General features: G+C 34.1%; 1 protein-coding gene across 7 annotated transcripts in view; it reads right to left on the bottom strand.

Annotated features, from left to right (window-relative positions):
- Positions 1-18199, bottom strand: part of FER (FER tyrosine kinase) — a 457408-nt gene that overhangs the window by 299602 nt on the left and 139607 nt on the right. For all 7 annotated transcript variants that reach the window (XM_073888931.1, XM_025866872.2, XM_073888926.1 and 4 more), the window contains one exon: positions 7354-7543. In XM_073888931.1, the coding sequence (XP_073745032.1) occupies positions 7354-7543 (190 nt within the window). The remainder of the gene's footprint in view (positions 1-7353; positions 7544-18199) is intronic.

The following is an 18199-nucleotide window of genomic DNA, read 5'->3' as shown; positions in this document are numbered from 1 at the left end:
CCCACCAACAGTGCACAAGGGTTCCCTTTCCTCCACTTCCTCACCAACAATTGTTCTTTCTTGTCTTTGTAATAATAGCCATTCTAACAGGCATGAGGTTTTGATTGGCATTTCATTCTGGTTCTTTTGGATTGGCATCTCATTCTGGTTTTGATTGGCATTTTCCTGATCATTAGTGATGTTAAGGAATCTTGACTTGAGTCATTTGGAAAAGCCAAGTCTTTTGTAACCTAATCATAATCATCTCTTAATTTCTTTGTTTTATATATTAGAAATTTATAAACTAAATAAACATAAAGCATAACATATAGTTATATACTTCAGGTATCAGATCCTAGGATAATTTAATAATATTAACGGCCTACAAAGCCATTGAAAGTTCAGCATGATAAAATTCATGCCATAGGAAAGCTAGAAGAAAAATTTATTAATCTACAAAACTGATATATTAATTCAATATTAATATAATAGTTAACATCTATAACACATTGTTATCAGGTTTAAAAACTTTTAAACTATTTTGAGAGTAAAATCTAAACCTATAAAGCTGCACAAAACCTTCTAAAATGTGTCTCACACATAAACTCCTTTTATACACATAGTAGTATTATAAGGATTTTACCAAAGCTGTCTTTAAAATAACAAAAGGTTGAAAACTATGTAAATATGTCACTCCTTTGCTCAGAATCTTCAGTGGTTTCTAATTTCTCTAACAGTTAGCATCAAAGTCTTAACAATAATCTGCCTGACTATATGATCTAAATGCCTATTACTTCTCTGACCCCATCTCTTATTTATTCTCTCTCACTCTCTTCTGGAATATTCTCATTTCAGGCAGTCTCAACATTTGCTCCCTTAGTTCTTTCAGATCTCTGTATAAATGCCACTTTATCAGTGAAGACTCACTTGACAACCCTATATGTAAAAACACCTCCCATCACCTTTTTTCTCCCATCTTGATTTATTTTTCTCCAAAGAACTTATAACCACTTGACATATATATAACTATATGTTTAATATTTAATATATTTACCATTTAATATATATATTTAACTGTTTGTCTGTCTGTACCCACATAGAGTGAAAGGTCCAAGAGAACAGAAAAAAAATTATGTTTATTTTGTGCACTACTACATCCCCCAAATCTAAAATGATACCACGACACCTGACAATAAATATTTGTTGACTGAACAAATGAGAAAAAAAGGAAGCAACTGTATATGCACTATAATGAAATTATACCTAAAACATATTAAGTTAAAAAGTAAGGTAAAGAACAATATTATTTTTTTTAATTTTTTTTAAAGATTTTATTTATTTATTCACGAGAGACAGAGGAGGAGAGAGAGAGAGGGAGAGAGAGAGAGAGAGAAGCAGAGGGAGAAGCAGGCTCCCAAGGAGCAGGGAGCCCGATGTGGGACTCGATCCCAGGACCCTGGGATCATGACCTGAGCCGAAGGCAGACGCTTAACCCTCTGAGCCACCCAGGCCCCCCAGAACAATATTGTTGTATGCACTACCATTTGTGTAAGAGGAGGAGGCATATAATGAACATTTATGTTTTTATCTGCATACAATGCTTCTGGAAGGTTACCTCTGAGGTAGGAAATGGGGAGACTAAGAAAGGGACACGTAGACTCCTGTATTTGTACATATACTACCTATCCAGAGAAATTAATTAAGGTTTTGCCTTTATAAATAAGAAATACATAAGATAATCCTGCAGAAAAATCTACAATCTATACTTAATTCAATGAGTACTAATTAATTACATGGGAACTAAGGGGTATTATTAGAAAACACTGAAATGAAATCTTATGTATTTCACTAATATATCACACACATTCTCTCATGTCAGAGTCATAAAAATCCCATCAGGCAAGGTGGATATATATTCATTCCTTCTTTCTACAGAAAGGAAAACTCAGAAACGTTAAGGAACTTGACTATGATTACAAAGCAGAGGCAAAGCTCAATTCCAGTGTCCTGATTTTTTGCCTGGTACTTTTCTCAATGTACTTGATGAGCAAGGCTTCAAATTAACATTGATCTTATGTATTGAAAAAAAGTGTACCTGAAGATGGAAAGAGATAAAGCTTCAATGATGTATCAATCTCAGTTGATATCAGTCCATTTTAGAGTTTAACTATAAAAGTGAAAATCCATCAGACACTTCTATAAAATGGAATACTACTGAGTCATAATGACAGTCAACAAACCAGATATTTTGTTGGTTGCAAATATAACAAAACAGGATTTTATTGATAGTGCTGTTCAACTAAGCAGAACTTAATAAGATTTTCAGAGAAGATAAATATATGTTGCACATTAATCTAGCAAAAGAGTTTAAAAATGTGCAATTTCAGAAACATCAAAGTAAAGGCAATTATCTTACAGAATAGCTAATCATATTTAAAAAGAACTCATTATAAAGAGCCATCAATTCTAGATATATCTGACATAGAAGAAAGATTCTTTCAACAAAAATTATTATACTTGGTGCTCAGCACATGCTATTATAAAGTAAAACAACTAGATTACTCTGGAGTGAAAAGGAAGTCCAATTCAACAGATACTGATCGAAAACTTACCTTCTTACAACTAGACAACTATAAACAAACATGAAGGAAAGTGATGCAAATTAATTAATTTCAAAAAAAAGAAAATCAATGTTACTCAGGGATTAGAAAATTCTGGTATTTCCATCATTATCCAAGGACAGCCAACAAAGAGTGCACCTTCCTAATAAGCTCCAAAAGGCAGATTCTTCTGCCCTGCAGAGCTAGAATTAAAGAATAAAATAACATAATCCTTGGGTTTATAGAACATTTAAACAACTCAAAATGCCTTCAAAATTATCAGCACATTTAATCTGCAAACAACCCAATCTGATAAGAAAGATTTATCTTCTAATTCAGTATTTACCAAGGTATGTTCCATTGCGCTGTGGTCCCTTCAGGACACTCTTTGAAAAGGAATTGGATCAGTATTTTCAGAGACACTGCAGTTCATGTGATATTTCCCCTCCTAGGCATTGGCTATGAGAAGTTTAGAAAATTCCAGCAGTCAGTACAAAGGTTTCTTTTGTCTTAACCCAGCATGTCCCAGATTCTGGAACTCATTTCTCCTCAGAACACTTTGAGGACACCAAATTCTTTTGATTTTCTACTAGCTCACTGGTCACTCCTTGGCCTCCTACTTGATCCTCCTCTTCCAGACCACCTAACTTGAAGTTCCCCAGAGTTCAGTCCTTGTTTCTCTTTTCCTCTCTATTCTCTCTCACTTGGTGACCACCTATAGTCAAATGATTTGAAATACCATCTGATATCTACAACTCAAATTTCTATCTCCAGTCCAAATCATACTCCTGAACTCATGGCCCAAATACCAAATTTTGACAAAGACTTATTTTTTTAGAAAGACAAACTGAAGTCTGGCTCTTTCTCTTCAAAGCTGATCTACATATAACCTTTCCACTCAAAACAATTTCATTCCTCTAGTTCTCCTGCTAAAATTGTTAAAATCATCCTTGACTATTCTCTCTCATACCTCACATTTAATCCATAGGAAATCTCCTGTGGTCAACCTTCAAAATATATCCAGAAGCAAAACTCTTCTTGCTACTTCCCCTGCTGTGACCACCCTTGCTCAAACTGTAATCTTCCATAATGTGGGTTACTGTAATAATCTCATTCTTCCATCCTTGTTCCCCTTAAGTAACTCTCCACATAGTTGCCACAGTAATCCATTTAAATAAAAAGGCAAAGCATATCATTCCTCTGTTACTACTCTCCAACCCAGTGCCTCCCCACTTTACTCAGAGAAAAGCCATAATCCTTAATTACGGTCCACAAAGACCCAAGATCTGTTCTCTAAAGACTTCTCCAATCTCATTACCTATAGTCTCACCTTCCCCTCCACTCAGACTTCCTTAACCACACCTTGATTAGTCCAACGTGCTCCTACACTATAGCCTTTGCAACAGGGGGGCAACCTCTAACTGAAATGCTCTTTCCCCAGAAATTAAGGGATTTAGTAGCTCCTTGTACCAGTCTTTGTTCAAATGTCAACTTCCCAATGATGCTTATCCTGACTTGGATTTAAATTGTGTCCCAACCTCTAGACACCCAACCCTCCCTCTACCCTGCTCTGATTCTATTCCTTGGCATTTATCATCTTCTAATATAATATATAATTTACTACTTTTTTATTAACTGCCACTCACCACAGATTGTAATCTCTGAGAGGGTGTTTTTTTTATTAGTTTTATCTCAATCATCTAGAAATGTGCTTGACACATAGTAGGTGCTCAATAAATATTTCTTGAATGAATAAATGAAACATACTTATGCCCAGACAATAGAAAATTACTGTGTAATATTTAATATTCATCATTTTCTCCTTGATATTTTGACCAAAATTAGACCTAGGTTTAAAAAAGACAACATTAGGAGGATGACTTCTCCTGACAGAGATGATTATATTATCTGCCTCCACAATTTTTTTTTTAGATTTCTATAAATTAATAGATGGCCTTTCATTCTTACTGAATTACATAGCCAAAATAAACATCAATGCATCTAAGAACCTGACTTTACAATCCTAACTCTGATTACACATTTGAATCACCTTAAAATTTTTATAAGAACATAAGAAAATAAAATTAAAAAAAAAAAGAATCTATGGCCCGTCTTAGTGATACAGTTCCTCAAGGCACTCTTCCACAAAAGCATTCACCACTGAAGAGTAAGAGTGCTAATTCACACTGCTATTAATTAGGATCACAGAAAATAGTTAACTGTTTCTCTTATTCTTAAATAATATTTAGGTCAAGTTTTCATGATTTTCCATGATATCATAACTGAATTTTTAGTTCTTCCAATTCTGACATATTCAACTAAATTTTCCTTGTAAAAAATTTTTTAGACACTTGTAAGGATGGAATTTATAAAAAAGAAATACCAATAAAACTACTTAAGTTAATTTCAGGCTTTTCTTGTAATGCTATTCATAAAACAATGCTTAAATAGTCATTTGGGAAAAAACTATTTAAAGTTTTAATATTTTTACTGATTTTTAATAAATTAAAAAGTAATATTCTTATTAATTGAAAAGACTGAATTAGGCAAAAACTTCACAGATATATGTGAGAGTATTGTAAGTTTTAAAAACACTGTATGGCAGGTATTTTTATTTGTTTTATAAAACATACTGTAAAATCTCATTAATTGGCATCAATTTGGGAAATGCCCTATTGATTTATAAAATGCTATTTTATTACTTTAAACTACATATATTATGGCATTCCATTGTAAATTCCTTAAAGACTTATTAAGGCATTGCCTCAATGAATAGATAAGATATATTTATAATTGGGGCGCCTGGGTGGCTCAGTTGGTTAAGCGACTGCCTTCGGTTCAGGTCATGATCCTGGAGTCCTGGGATCGAGTCCCACATCGGGCTTCCTGCTCGGCAGGGAGTGTGCTTCTCCCTCTGACCCTCTTCCCTCTCGTGCTCTCTCTCTCTCTCATTCTCTCTCTCAAATAAATAAATAAAATCTTTAAAAAAAAAGATATATTTATAATTAACATTTCAACTATTTAAAATAAATTGAATAAAATGAAGTGACATCACTCTAAAACTTTCCAAAGTGTTATTCACCATCACATAATAATGGGTACAAGAGAAAGTTTAAAAGTGCCAGAAAGCAGTCTGTTCTCATAAGGTGTACTATACAATCTCTCTGAAACATTATTTATTTGTTGAAAAAGTTTTTCTTCAGTGATTATGAAAGATAAAATTGCAAATGATCACAAGTTTTTAATGAAATAAGAACTGATGAACTGTTATATTTTTTTAACTTTCAAATTCTAGTTTTTAGTCATAGTTACCAAATGAGGATATGCTGTCATCTAGTGACTTGGGTATCTTGTTTTGTCATAATAATAATGACAATATGGGTCATCTGCACACAAAATTAATTAAAATAAACTAGACAGCCAGTTCTAAAACTATCTGCCACTGAATCAAGCTATGAAGTAACCAATTCCACACCCACATGGAAATAAGGAAGTATTATAAACTACACTCGGGGTACAAAAGATTTACTAGCTAAGGTTTTTAAAACCCAAGTAAAAGAATAAACTTCAGAAGTTCCTCTGAAAAAATGCATATACCAGATAGTTATTAAGAATCAAGAAAGGGCCCATGGTACATATAGGAAAATCCTTATTATCTGGTAGGACAGAAAAGGAGTAATTTAAATACTTCATAATCATTTCCACATTTATCACATTTTCAAATACTGCCTTTTTTTCCTATGGAGACATCTGAATAAGTTTAACAATCAAATTGTACTACTTAGAACCACATAAACTAAAAATGACTAAAATATCAGCTAAAGCATCATTAACTATGATAGTTCTACTTATGGACTACATTCAGCTACTCACAGAAAAAGGCAAGGACAGAGCTTGGGCTTTTTTAACCTTGGCACTACTGATATTTTGGGTACAATACTGTTTTGTTGGGAGTGTGAAGGCAGGGGCTGTCCTGTGCATTATAGGATGCTTAGAAGCATCAGTGGCCTACCCATCAGATACTACTATAGTACCCACTATCTGTAACAACCAAAAATATCTGGAGATATTGCCAGATGTCCCCTGGGGGGCAAAACTGCCGCCTTGGTGAGAACCACCAACTTAAGATGGAAGGAAGGAAGGAAAAAGGGAAAGAAAGGAGGTGGGGAAGGAGAAAGGGTAGGGAAGGGAAAGGGAACGTATTTATATTAGGCATTCTTAAACAGCTAATGAAACTATATAAAATGAAGTTGAATTTCTAGTTGGTGAATTTGAATGCGTTTATTGTAGTTTAAGAATATGCATAAGAAAAAATCTATTTTTAAACAAAATCAAATGTTTGTGAGATCAAACAATAAACACATCATCAGTCTCAGGTGAGTAAGATTCTACTGTTCTTAAGAAGAAAATAATAATAAATAGCTTTCTCCTTATTTCTTACTTCTATCTTAAGAATAACACCTTACCTTCCTACTGTCTCCCAGCAATAAAAATATTGCAGTCTTTCATTCAGTTTTGAAAGCAAGAGAAGAGCTTTTTCCTCTGACTCTCCAGAGGAAAGACTCTTCACTCAGGAACCAGGTGGTTCCTGAAGTCTTCTCCAGGTGACCCTGAGGTGACTGACAAGTCTACTTTGCATTTACAGACAAGTTTAATAGGACCTGCATATTAACAAGAGTAATCATTTGTCATAGCAAAAGAATTAATTTTTGTATTCACTTATTACCTAGATACTACTCTTTTAAGTTTCTCTTTTGATTACTTTCTGGCTTACCATAGATGTAACTGATCGTGCATCTTCTTCATAATTTACTACTGGAGGTGGCTCTTTCCCATCATTTTCTTGTACTTTTTCCTCTAGTAATTCTTTCTGTGCCGTAAACTTTGCCTCAGTGCATCTCAGCTGCTGGACTGACTGCTTCAGCTCTTCAAGTGTCTGCTTTTGGCTTAGCAGAAGCACAATACTGAAAGACAACACATTAAACATAAATTATTTCAACTTCTTTAAGAAATAAGATTTTAAAGGAAACTACATAGGTATATTATGCTTCTGTTTTATTTTCATCTTTGTAACAGCTCTTCAGAATCATTATATTGTAAAACTAAACAGCTTTCAAGTCATCACAAAAGTTACTAAATGTTAGCATTAACAAAATGGAAGGAAAAAAACAACAACAAAATGGAAGGAAATACTTGGAAGCAAAAAACAAATTCAGGATGCTTTCAAATATAGTATAATCTACGGCATTCATTTTATTCTACAGCTAAGCCTTCTACCTCACACAGTAAAGACACTTGGGCTGAGAGGTGTGGAACCTAAAATGAAGTAATATGACTGAAGCAGAATCTCAATTTATTTCAAATCTCAAATGGAATATAGTTGAAGTCAGATTTGTGCCTCGGGAAAAATAAATCAAATCAAAGTGACAACCTGGGACAAAGCTGTATTTGTTTTGTAAGGGGTATGTTTTTAGAATTGGTGAAAACTGTTCTAAGGACTGAGGCCTGAGCTGTCACTGAGGAAATGAGCACAACACAAGTCCCCAGCTCTTTCTAATACCACCACTACAAAGATAATTGACTTCACGATTTCTTCTTTAGAGAACTACATAGGCTACATGTCGCCTTATTGCGACCTTTTATCCCTTGAAATCTGCTCTAAAGGGAATTTCAAACTAATTCAACCACATTGGAGCCACAAGAAAACAGGTAGTGGTGGCAAGGAATACCTTCTGGAAACACTGTCATACATGGTATATTAATATATTAAAGAACTGTGCCATGTACCATTGAAAATAGTTTATTAATATGTAAGCAACAATAGATTGTCAATAGGGGAAAACTTCAAAACTGGAGAATAAGATCAGAAAATGTTACCTCCTTAAATTGGAACTTACATGGATTAATATTACTGGAATAAGTAATCATAGGCAGAAGGAATGCCCACTAAGAGAGACTTGTTTACAAATATGATGCCGATCAATATTTTGAAAACTCAATTCCAATCAAATTGAGCAGGGTACAACTTCAGTGAATGAAAGCTATAATCTCCTCACTATACTGCAATGAGTTTCAGGTGAGTATCCTAACAAAAAGAGAACTCAGATAGAAAACTGAGTGAAATTTGGGAAAAGTAGAACTAATGAGTAAGATTATTTTTACCAGAAACCTAGCAATGTTCAAAAGACAAACCCCTCTAACCAGTGGAGTTCACAGCAAAAGTAATGAAGAAGGATATAACAAACTGTCAGAGCTCATTAACACTCCCCAAGTAAAATCATCATGTCATAACGGAAAGAGTGTAATTATACTGAATGAGAACAGATTCAACTTAATGACTTAATCACGTTGTTTTTCTCATCTTCAGTTTTAGCACTGGAAAAATGGATAATATACCAAATTGTCAGGGTTGTTCTGAATACAACAAGATAATACTTGAAAAACTGTTAGCATGGTACCTACCATAAACTAAGGATTCAGTAAATAGTAATAATCATTTATATCACCATCACTCAACAATCTGTGACCTGTGTTCTAAATCCACATATATTTCCTGATAAATTCATGCTGGTTTGCATAGTAGATAGTGAGTCTTTTTTCATAATAAATTGGTTACATATTTTTTTCTCTGTGAATCTCTTCAGAGAAAGTTGATTTTTAAAACAACCGCTCTTGTGACCATAAATTCATGAGGACTGGGCTCTGGAAGAGATTACACCCATATGAACCTAAAGCTTCTTGACGGTTCCTTCTTTGCATCTCCTAGCTACCAAAAGAATCACATGACAAGAGGATAAGGAACAACTTAAAATGTACAAGATACAATGGTAAAAACACGTGTTCATGTACATCTGCAGGATGAGTCCAAAAAGAGTGTGAATGATTTCACAAATGTGGACCAATTAATAGGGAAGTATACTTGAAAACACTAACACTCTAAAACCATTACTGCTACCATTAGCTTTTTGTAAATAGATTTCATAAATAGGGAAAAATGCAAAATAAAATACTGATAATCAAAAGAATGAAAATAAACTATAAAATTAAAATATGGAATGACAAATAAGGAACAATTACAAAAAAGTAAATATTAACTGAACAGCTGAACAAAATTCAAAGAAATACATTTATAGGAGTGAAACACATACATGTTATTATTTCTTCAACTGTATAGCAGGCCCCCAAAGATGACTACATCCTTCTCCCCAGAACCTGTGCATATGTTACCTTACAGAGCAAAAGGGAGTTTTAGAAGTTAAAGACACTGGAATGGGGAAGTTATTTTAGATGATCCAGGTGAGCGCAATATTCATAAGAATCTGATAAGAGGAAAGTAAAAAGGATGATGTTAGAGAAGGCAATGTGACAAGAAAAAAAGGGAAGAAAGGCATTTGATGTGGGGCCAAGAGCCAAGAAATGAGGAAAGTCTCTAGAAGCTGGAAAAACAGAAAAAGTAGATTCCCCCCAAGAGCCTCCAGAAGAAATTAGTCTCATCAATAACTTGCTTTTAGGGCCATAAGATTCATTTCCAACATCTGATTTCCAGAAATATATGAGAATAAATTGGTGTTGTTTGAAGTTACCAAGTCTGTGGCAATTTGTTATAGCACGAAAAGAACACAAACCCTAAGAGAAATGATACCTATTTTTGGTCCATTTTAAATGGCAAAACTAGAAGGACTGTTACATGGCTGTGCAGTAGTCAGTAACAAATAGAATATAGACTTAGGAGAAAAATATTAAAGAGTTAGAAGTATTATTCAGCCAGGAAAAAAAAAGACTGTGTTACATGAAGGATGTGAATAAATTAATTTTAGCTTCATTCAATACTAAACAAATTTTTTGAAGGATTAAACCATTATAGAAAGTTAGAATTAAAAAAAAAAAACTTAAATAGAAATATCAGACAATCCAGTAATTCCACTTCTGGGTATTTATCCAAAGAAAACAAAAACACTAATACGAAAAGATATCTGCATCCCTATGTTCACGCAGCATTATTTACAACAGTCAAGATAAAGATGCAACCTAAGTGTCTATCAATAATGAATGGATAAAGATGATGTGGTGTGGTGTGATACAGATTATTCATATATATAAAATATAAATATATTTAAATAATACAAATCCACATAATGAAATATTACTCAGCCATAAAAAAAGAATGAAACCTTGCCACTTGTGACAATATGGATGGACCTAGAGGGTATTATGCTAAGTAAATAAGTCAGACAGAGAAAAACAAATACCATTTCACTTACATGTACTCTAAAAAACAAAACAAAACAAAACAGAAACAAACTCATAAACTGGTGGTTGCCAGAGGAGAGCGGTAGGGGGATGGGCAAAATATGGAAAGGGAATCAAAAGGTACAAACTTCTGGTTATAAAACAAATCAGTCACAAAGATATAAAGTACAGCATAGGAAATACTAGTCAATAATATAATAATTTTGCTGGTGACAGTAACTAGATATGTCATAGTGATCATTTGTAATATATACAAATGTCAAATCATTATGTTGTACACATAAAACTAATATAATATCGTATACAAACTATAGTTCAATAAAATAATAATAAATTAAAAGATTTTAAGTCATATGTAGTTTAGAGAAAAAGCTCTATTTTTATTTTTTTTAAAGATTTTATTTATTTGAGGGGGGGAGACAGAGAGAGAGTGGGGGGGAGGGGCAGAAGGAGAGGGAGAGGCAGGCTCCCCACTGAGCAGGGAGCCCAACTCGAGGCACAATCCCAGGACCCTGAGATCATGACCTGAGCCAAAGGCAGATGTTTAACCAACTTAGCCACCCAGGCTCCCCGAAAAAGCTCTATTTTTAAATATGACTTCTCATGATATTTACAATCTCTATATTACTACTATTTCACCTTTATTTTACTCCAGATAATAAGTGGGGTCTTACAAAATGATCAACATAAAGGAGAAAAGTATTTTCAACAAATGGTGCTCGCACAAGTGGACATCCAAATGCAAAAAAATGAATAAAAAAGACTTTATACCATTCATAAAAATTAACTCAAAAGGGATCACAGACCTAAATGCAAAACATAAACTATAAAACTCCTAGAGAATACACAGGAGAAAACCTAGATGACCTTGGGTATGGTGACAGCTTTTTAGATATAACACTAAAGGCACAATCTGTGAAAGAAATATTTTATAAACTGGACTGTACTGAAATTAAAAACTTTTGCTCTCTGAAAGACAATGTCAAGAGAAGAATAAGATAAGTCATACACTGGGAGAAAACATTTGAAAAACACACATCTGATAAAGAACTGTTATCCAAAACATAAAAAGATCTCTTAAATGTCAACAATAAGAAAAACAACCTGATTTAAATATTGTCAAAGACCTTAACAGACATTTCACCAAAGGAGATATACTGATGGAAAATAAGTACATGAAAAGATGCCCCATATCATATGTCTTCAGTGAAATGCAAAGTAAAACAACAATGAGATACCACTACACACTTATGAGATGGCCAAACTCCAGAACACTGACAACATCAAATGCTGACAAGGCTGTGGAGCAACAGGAACTCTCATTCATTGCTGATGGGAATACAAAATGGTGCAGCCACTTTAAAAGACAGTTTGGCAATTACTTACCAAAAAACTAAAGATACTCCTACCATAAGATCAAGCAATCACACTCCTTAGTATTTGGTCAAAGGAATTGAAAGCTTATGTCCACACAAAAGCCTGCACACAGATGTTTATATAACAGCTTTATTCATAATTGCCAAAACTTGGAAGCAACCAAGATGTCCTTTAGGAGGTGAATGGAAAAATAAACTATGGTTTATCCAGACAATGGAATATTATTCAGTCCTCAAATGAGCTACCAAGCCACAAAAAGACATGGAGGAAAATTAACTGCATATTATTAAGTCAAAGAAACCAATGTGAAAAGGCTACAGCATGTCTGATTCTAAATACATGACATTCTGGAAAAGGCAAAGCTATGGAGATAATAAGATCAGCAGTTGACAACAGTTGAGGATGGGGGCTGGAGGATAAATAACTAGAGATTTATTTATTTGAGAGAGAGAGCACGCATGTGCATGAGCGGGGGGGGTGGGCAGAGGGAGAGAGAGAACCTCAAGCAGACTCCCTGCTGAGCAGGGAGCCCAACATGGGGCTCAATCCCAGGACCCTGAGATCATGACCTGAGCCAAAATTGAGAGTCAGCCACTTAACCAAATGAGACACCCAGGAGCCCCTAGAATGAAATGTAATTTAAACTAAGGACTTTGGGTGATAATGATGTGTCATTGTAACTTCATCAACTGTAACAAATGTTAACACTCTGGTGGGGGATATTGATAATGGGGGAGGATATGCATGTGTCAGGGCAGGGATATATGGAAAATCTCTGAACCTTCCCCTCAATTTTGCTGTGAAACTTAAACTATTCTAAAAAATAAAGTCTTTTTTTTTTTTTAAAGATTTTATTGATTTATTTGAGAGAGAGAGAGAGAAACAGCATGAGAGGGGAGAGGGTCAGAGGGAGAAGCAGGCTCCCCGCTGAGCCAGGAGCCCGATGTGGGACTCGATCCCAGGACTCCGGGATCATGACCCGAGCCGAAGGCAGTCGCCTAACCAACTGAGCCACCCAGGCACCCTAAAAAATAAAGTCTTAATATAAAAAAAAAGAGGTATCTGTACACATTTATGAGAATGGCTCAAATAAAATATGGTGACCACACCAAATCCTGGCAAGGATGAGGAGAAACTGATCACTCATGCATTGCTGGTAGGAAACCTCATGGTTATCCCAGAGAAATTAAAACATGTTCACACAAAAACCCTTACATGAATGTTTGAAGCATCTTTATTTGTAATAGCCAAAAAATGGAAACAAACCAGATGTTCTTCAAAGGGTGAATGATGAGACCAAATATCCATACTGTTATGGGTTAAATTGTATCCTCTAAAAAGATATGTTCAAATCCTAACCCTAAGAACGTCAGAATGTGACCTTATTTGGAAATGGGGTTGTTGCAGATGTAATTAATTAAGATGAGGTCATACTGGAGTGGATGGGCCTTTAATTTCTATGAGTCGTGCGTGTCCTTGTAAGAAGAAACTCTGTATACTGAGAAGAGTATCCAGAACACTGTACAAAGATGGAGGCAGAGATTGAAGTGATGCCTCTATAAACCAAGGAATGCCTAGGTTTGCCAGCCATTAGAGAAGTTAGAAGGGAGGCACGGAACAGATTCTCCCTCAGAGCCATCAGAAGAAACCAGCCTGCCAACACTTCATTTCAGACTTTTGGTCTCCAGAACTATGAGGGAATAAATTCATTTTTTAAGCCACCAGGTTTGCAGTACTTTGTTATGGCTGCCCTAGGAAACTAACACCACACATGGAATACTACTTAACAATAAAAAGGAATGAAAGTACCCGGATGAATTACAATGAATGTAAAAAGCCAATCTAAGAGATTGCATACAGTGTGATTCCATTTACATAACATTCTTCAAAAGACAAAATTGTAGAAATGGAGAACATACTAACAGTTGCCAGGAGTTAGGTAAAGGGTGTGAGATAGAAGGCAGTGTAGCTATAAAACTACAACATGAGGGACCCTTGCAATGATGGAAATGTTCTGTACCATTATTGTGTCAATGTCAATATCTGGATTATAATATTATATCATAGTTCTGCAAGATGCTACCACTGCGGAGAACTGAGTATAGGGTACATGGGACCTCTCTGTATTGATTCTTACAACTATATGTCAAACTATAATTGTCTGAAAATAAAAAATTTAATTAAAAATACCTATCACTGCTGCTGCATCACACTTCCTCTGATGAGGTGAGGTTTTTATAATCTCATATGCCTTGGGTTCCTAAATACTCTGTTTTAGGGATAGCCTTTTTTATTCTCCTTCCGTTCTAAATATCTATTGTAACTGTATCATATTGGCAATCACTTAGTCATTCTGAGACACTATCCTAATACCAGGAATTAGGTTAAAATATACATTTCCTGGTTTTTAGTTTAGTGGTTTTGAAGAACAATGAGATTTGCTGGGGAGGTATATGTCCTGTTGTATAGCTCTAGTCCTACCTTTTTTTTAATCAACATGTCTAATCATGAAATTAATGAGCAACATTAGCTTCTAACAATTAATTTCATTGAGTTTAATGTGTAGTGATATAATTTCACATACATTAACATCTTGCTTTTGTTTAATAGTTACTTTTTTAAAAGTATTGCTATAATCACTATACCATATACTATACAATTATTTTTATGCTTATAATACCATAGAGCAAACAAGCTATACATACTACAGTAAGAAGAAAATTATAGAAAATAAATGATTGTATAACATAAGATATATATGAAGCTATAAATAAATTTAAAACATGGGGCGCCTGGGTGGCTCAGTCAGTTAAGGGTCTGCCTTTGGCTTAGGTCATGATCCCAGGGTCCTGGGATTGAGCCCTGCATCGGGCTCCCTGCTCAGCAGGGAGTCTGCTTCTCCTCTCCCACTCCCCCTGCTTGTGTTCCTTCTCTCACTGTGTCTCTCTCTGTCAAATAAGTAAATAAAAATCCTTTAAAAAATAAATAAGTAAATTTAAAACATGGATGGGATCAGGACCTTTGCATGTGCAACTTACTTCCTATTACTGACTACTCTTTCCATGCATTTTTCACATGGAGGGGTCCTTCACATCTAGCAAGAAATGCCACTTTCTGTGAGACCCCTACCTATCTTAAGTAGGTGCTCCTCTATTATTCTTCTATCTGACCTCCTTATTTTATAGCATTTATCTCAATTGTTAATTTCTTATTTGTATCAGTGTACTCCACAGAAGTGTAAGCTTCACAAGACATGGGACAAAATATATCCTACCTTTCATTGTATTCACAGCACCTAACCTAACCAATAAATATTATTGAAATGAATTTCCTACTTAGGCAGGACATATTTTTTTGGAACACACATAATTTTTAAATCCTAAGACAAAAATAAAAGGTCCCTGAATTTGTAGACTAGAACAATACCCTAGATGGCTCAAGTCTTACCTTAACTATAAGCTAGCTGTGACATTTTGCAAGTCTCTTAAAATTTCGGGGCCCCAGATGTCATATAATTTGAAAGACAAGGAGGCTGAATCAAATGAGCTCTTAAGATTCTGCATGGCTCTAAGAGTTTTGATTCTATAACATATATTTTTAAGTATTAGGTGATAATGGCACAAAACAACACAAAATTGAATAATCATTCACTTTTTGAAAGTCAAGCCAAGCATTAAAACCAATAGTAATATTACTTGCTCTTCATGCCATTGAGTCATAAATAACATATGCTTGGCGTACTTTCCCATAAACTACTTTCTAATACAGCAGTCAAGGATCATAAATCAGGAGAAGATTGATATTATTTCCATTTGAATAAATATGCTTTAGAAGTAATGAGTAAAGTTATGTATACTAGAGTGCCACTCTGTGTTGTATTAAAATTATATCATTTCAAGTGGTTGGTTTTATTCCTTTTACTCTATTTTTTTTAAATATAATTCTACAACAGCTACATTTCAATTGAGACCTGCATCATTTATATAAGTTAAAACTCGACTCCTTCGTTTGAATTTAATGTCACATAAAAAACATTCTTTAAGTTTATTTTTCACTTTAGATTATTCAATTATAGGAATCAAAGCTATCAAGTGATTTCTTACATAATTTATTTTTTCCCTGTTACTATAAAATGTTTTAGAGCCATTTATGTTAAACTCAAATTTAAGGTTTTAACTTTAGCTCCTTATTATGTGTATTTCAACAGAACCACTAATGCTTTCTGTTAGGTAAAAATTCAGTATAATTGCAGTAATTTAAGAGTGTAAATATCTAACTTATAGGATACTTTTAGCATTTGTTAAGAACTGTAGTTCTGTTTTATTGTTTTATTACTTCCAATTAACGGTATATGAAGCTAAAAAAGTATTGCCCAGTAAAAAAATTGTAAATCTATTTCTAAAACTAGATTAAAATTGCTTTCAATTATATAAGTGTATTTAAATATGTATGTAGATTTATACACATACATATACCAAAAAAAGGAAATGTTTATGAATTATTAAGAAACTGAAATGCACATTTGCACTAGAAAATAATTTCAAGTTATTTGTTTAGCAAAATATTTTAACATATAAGTCAAAGACAAACTTCAACCCTACTAATATCTAAATTAATGAGATTTCACAATTACTGCTTAGTTATATAAATGTACTTAACATTTTCAAGATTATGCCATGAAGCTAACAATAAAAACATCACAATAACAAAGGGTTAACAGAATTTGGGTTAAACAGGACTCATCCCCTGAACTGCTTGACACATCCCTTCTAACTTACTCTCCTAAGAACACTTAAAATAATAAACTCAAGCTGTAATTAAAAAGACATATGCTTTTGCATCAGGAACTCATGCATTTTTTTAATCACTGACTAGGTATGTAATTGTAATTTTTTAAAATTCTCTAAGTCACACAGGTAAAATACAGGCAAATACACAAAAGGCAAAGTGAAGATAACATTCAATGTGGTAATATATAGAAAACATCCAGATGACATGGGGAACAGAGTAAGAACTCAATAAATGTTATTTCCCACATATCTACCACCCTTTAAGCCCCCCTCCTATACCCCCATTCTCATTTCCTGATAAATATAAATAGGTGTAGGAGAGTGGATCACATTTATTATGCAGATGAAGAGAGAGTCAAAGATTTGAGTCAAGAAAATATAGCAAAAAATCAAAGAATCTCACAATTTCTAGATTAAGATAACACTTAAAGATTGTCTCCTCCAACAACGTATAGTCAGACATGCTAGTGAGAGGGTCAGCCATCTAATGGTCTTTCTTTATACCCACTAAATTTTAAAACCGGAGTCATTTATAATATATGCATTTACAAAACTGTAAAAGGTAAAACTACCTGGTCATCTGTTAACATGTGAAGAAATTATTCCCAAACACAGAAAAGCACAATATAATTATTTTTTGAATTTCATATGTGCAATGGTTGATAAATTTTATTTTTATGATCCAAATAGAATCTTCTGTTGATGCAATACTGAAATTTTCCGGATTTATTAAGGGAATGCCCAGAGCAACTCACATTTTCCTGTTCTCATCTTTAAAAAGCTCATAGATTCCAATATAATATTTAATGCCAAGTTATAATAAAGAGTCATAGTATAAGTGGGAGAGGTAGGCCCCTAATATTCTGAGCTGTGTAATAGAATAGATGGTGTTGCCATTCACTGAAATAAGGAATACTAAGAATGAACTACGTTGAATTGGGTTGAGCTGTATTGAGATTTTTAATTCAGTCTTAGACATGGGAAATTTAGGGTACTTCTAAGACATCCAAGCAGTCTTGGATGCTTAACATGATAAGTAGGCAATTGACCACATGTCCATTGAGTTCAGAGGGAAAATCTGAGCAAGAGTAATAAATGTGGGTCATCTTCAGGAAACCACCTAGAGAGAGAATACAGAGAGGGGAGTAAAAAAGCCTAGGGCCATTCCTCAAATAACTCCAAAATGGATTGGCTTAGTGGAGG

The sequence above is a fragment of the Callorhinus ursinus genome, unplaced genomic scaffold, assembly GCF_003265705.2.
Source record: "Callorhinus ursinus isolate GAN/ISIS: 27379988/994484 unplaced genomic scaffold, GSC_fseal_2.0 scaffold3, whole genome shotgun sequence".
Taxonomy (NCBI): Eukaryota; Metazoa; Chordata; class Mammalia; order Carnivora; family Otariidae; genus Callorhinus; species Callorhinus ursinus.
This window is presented reverse-complemented; position numbering and strand designations above follow the sequence as displayed.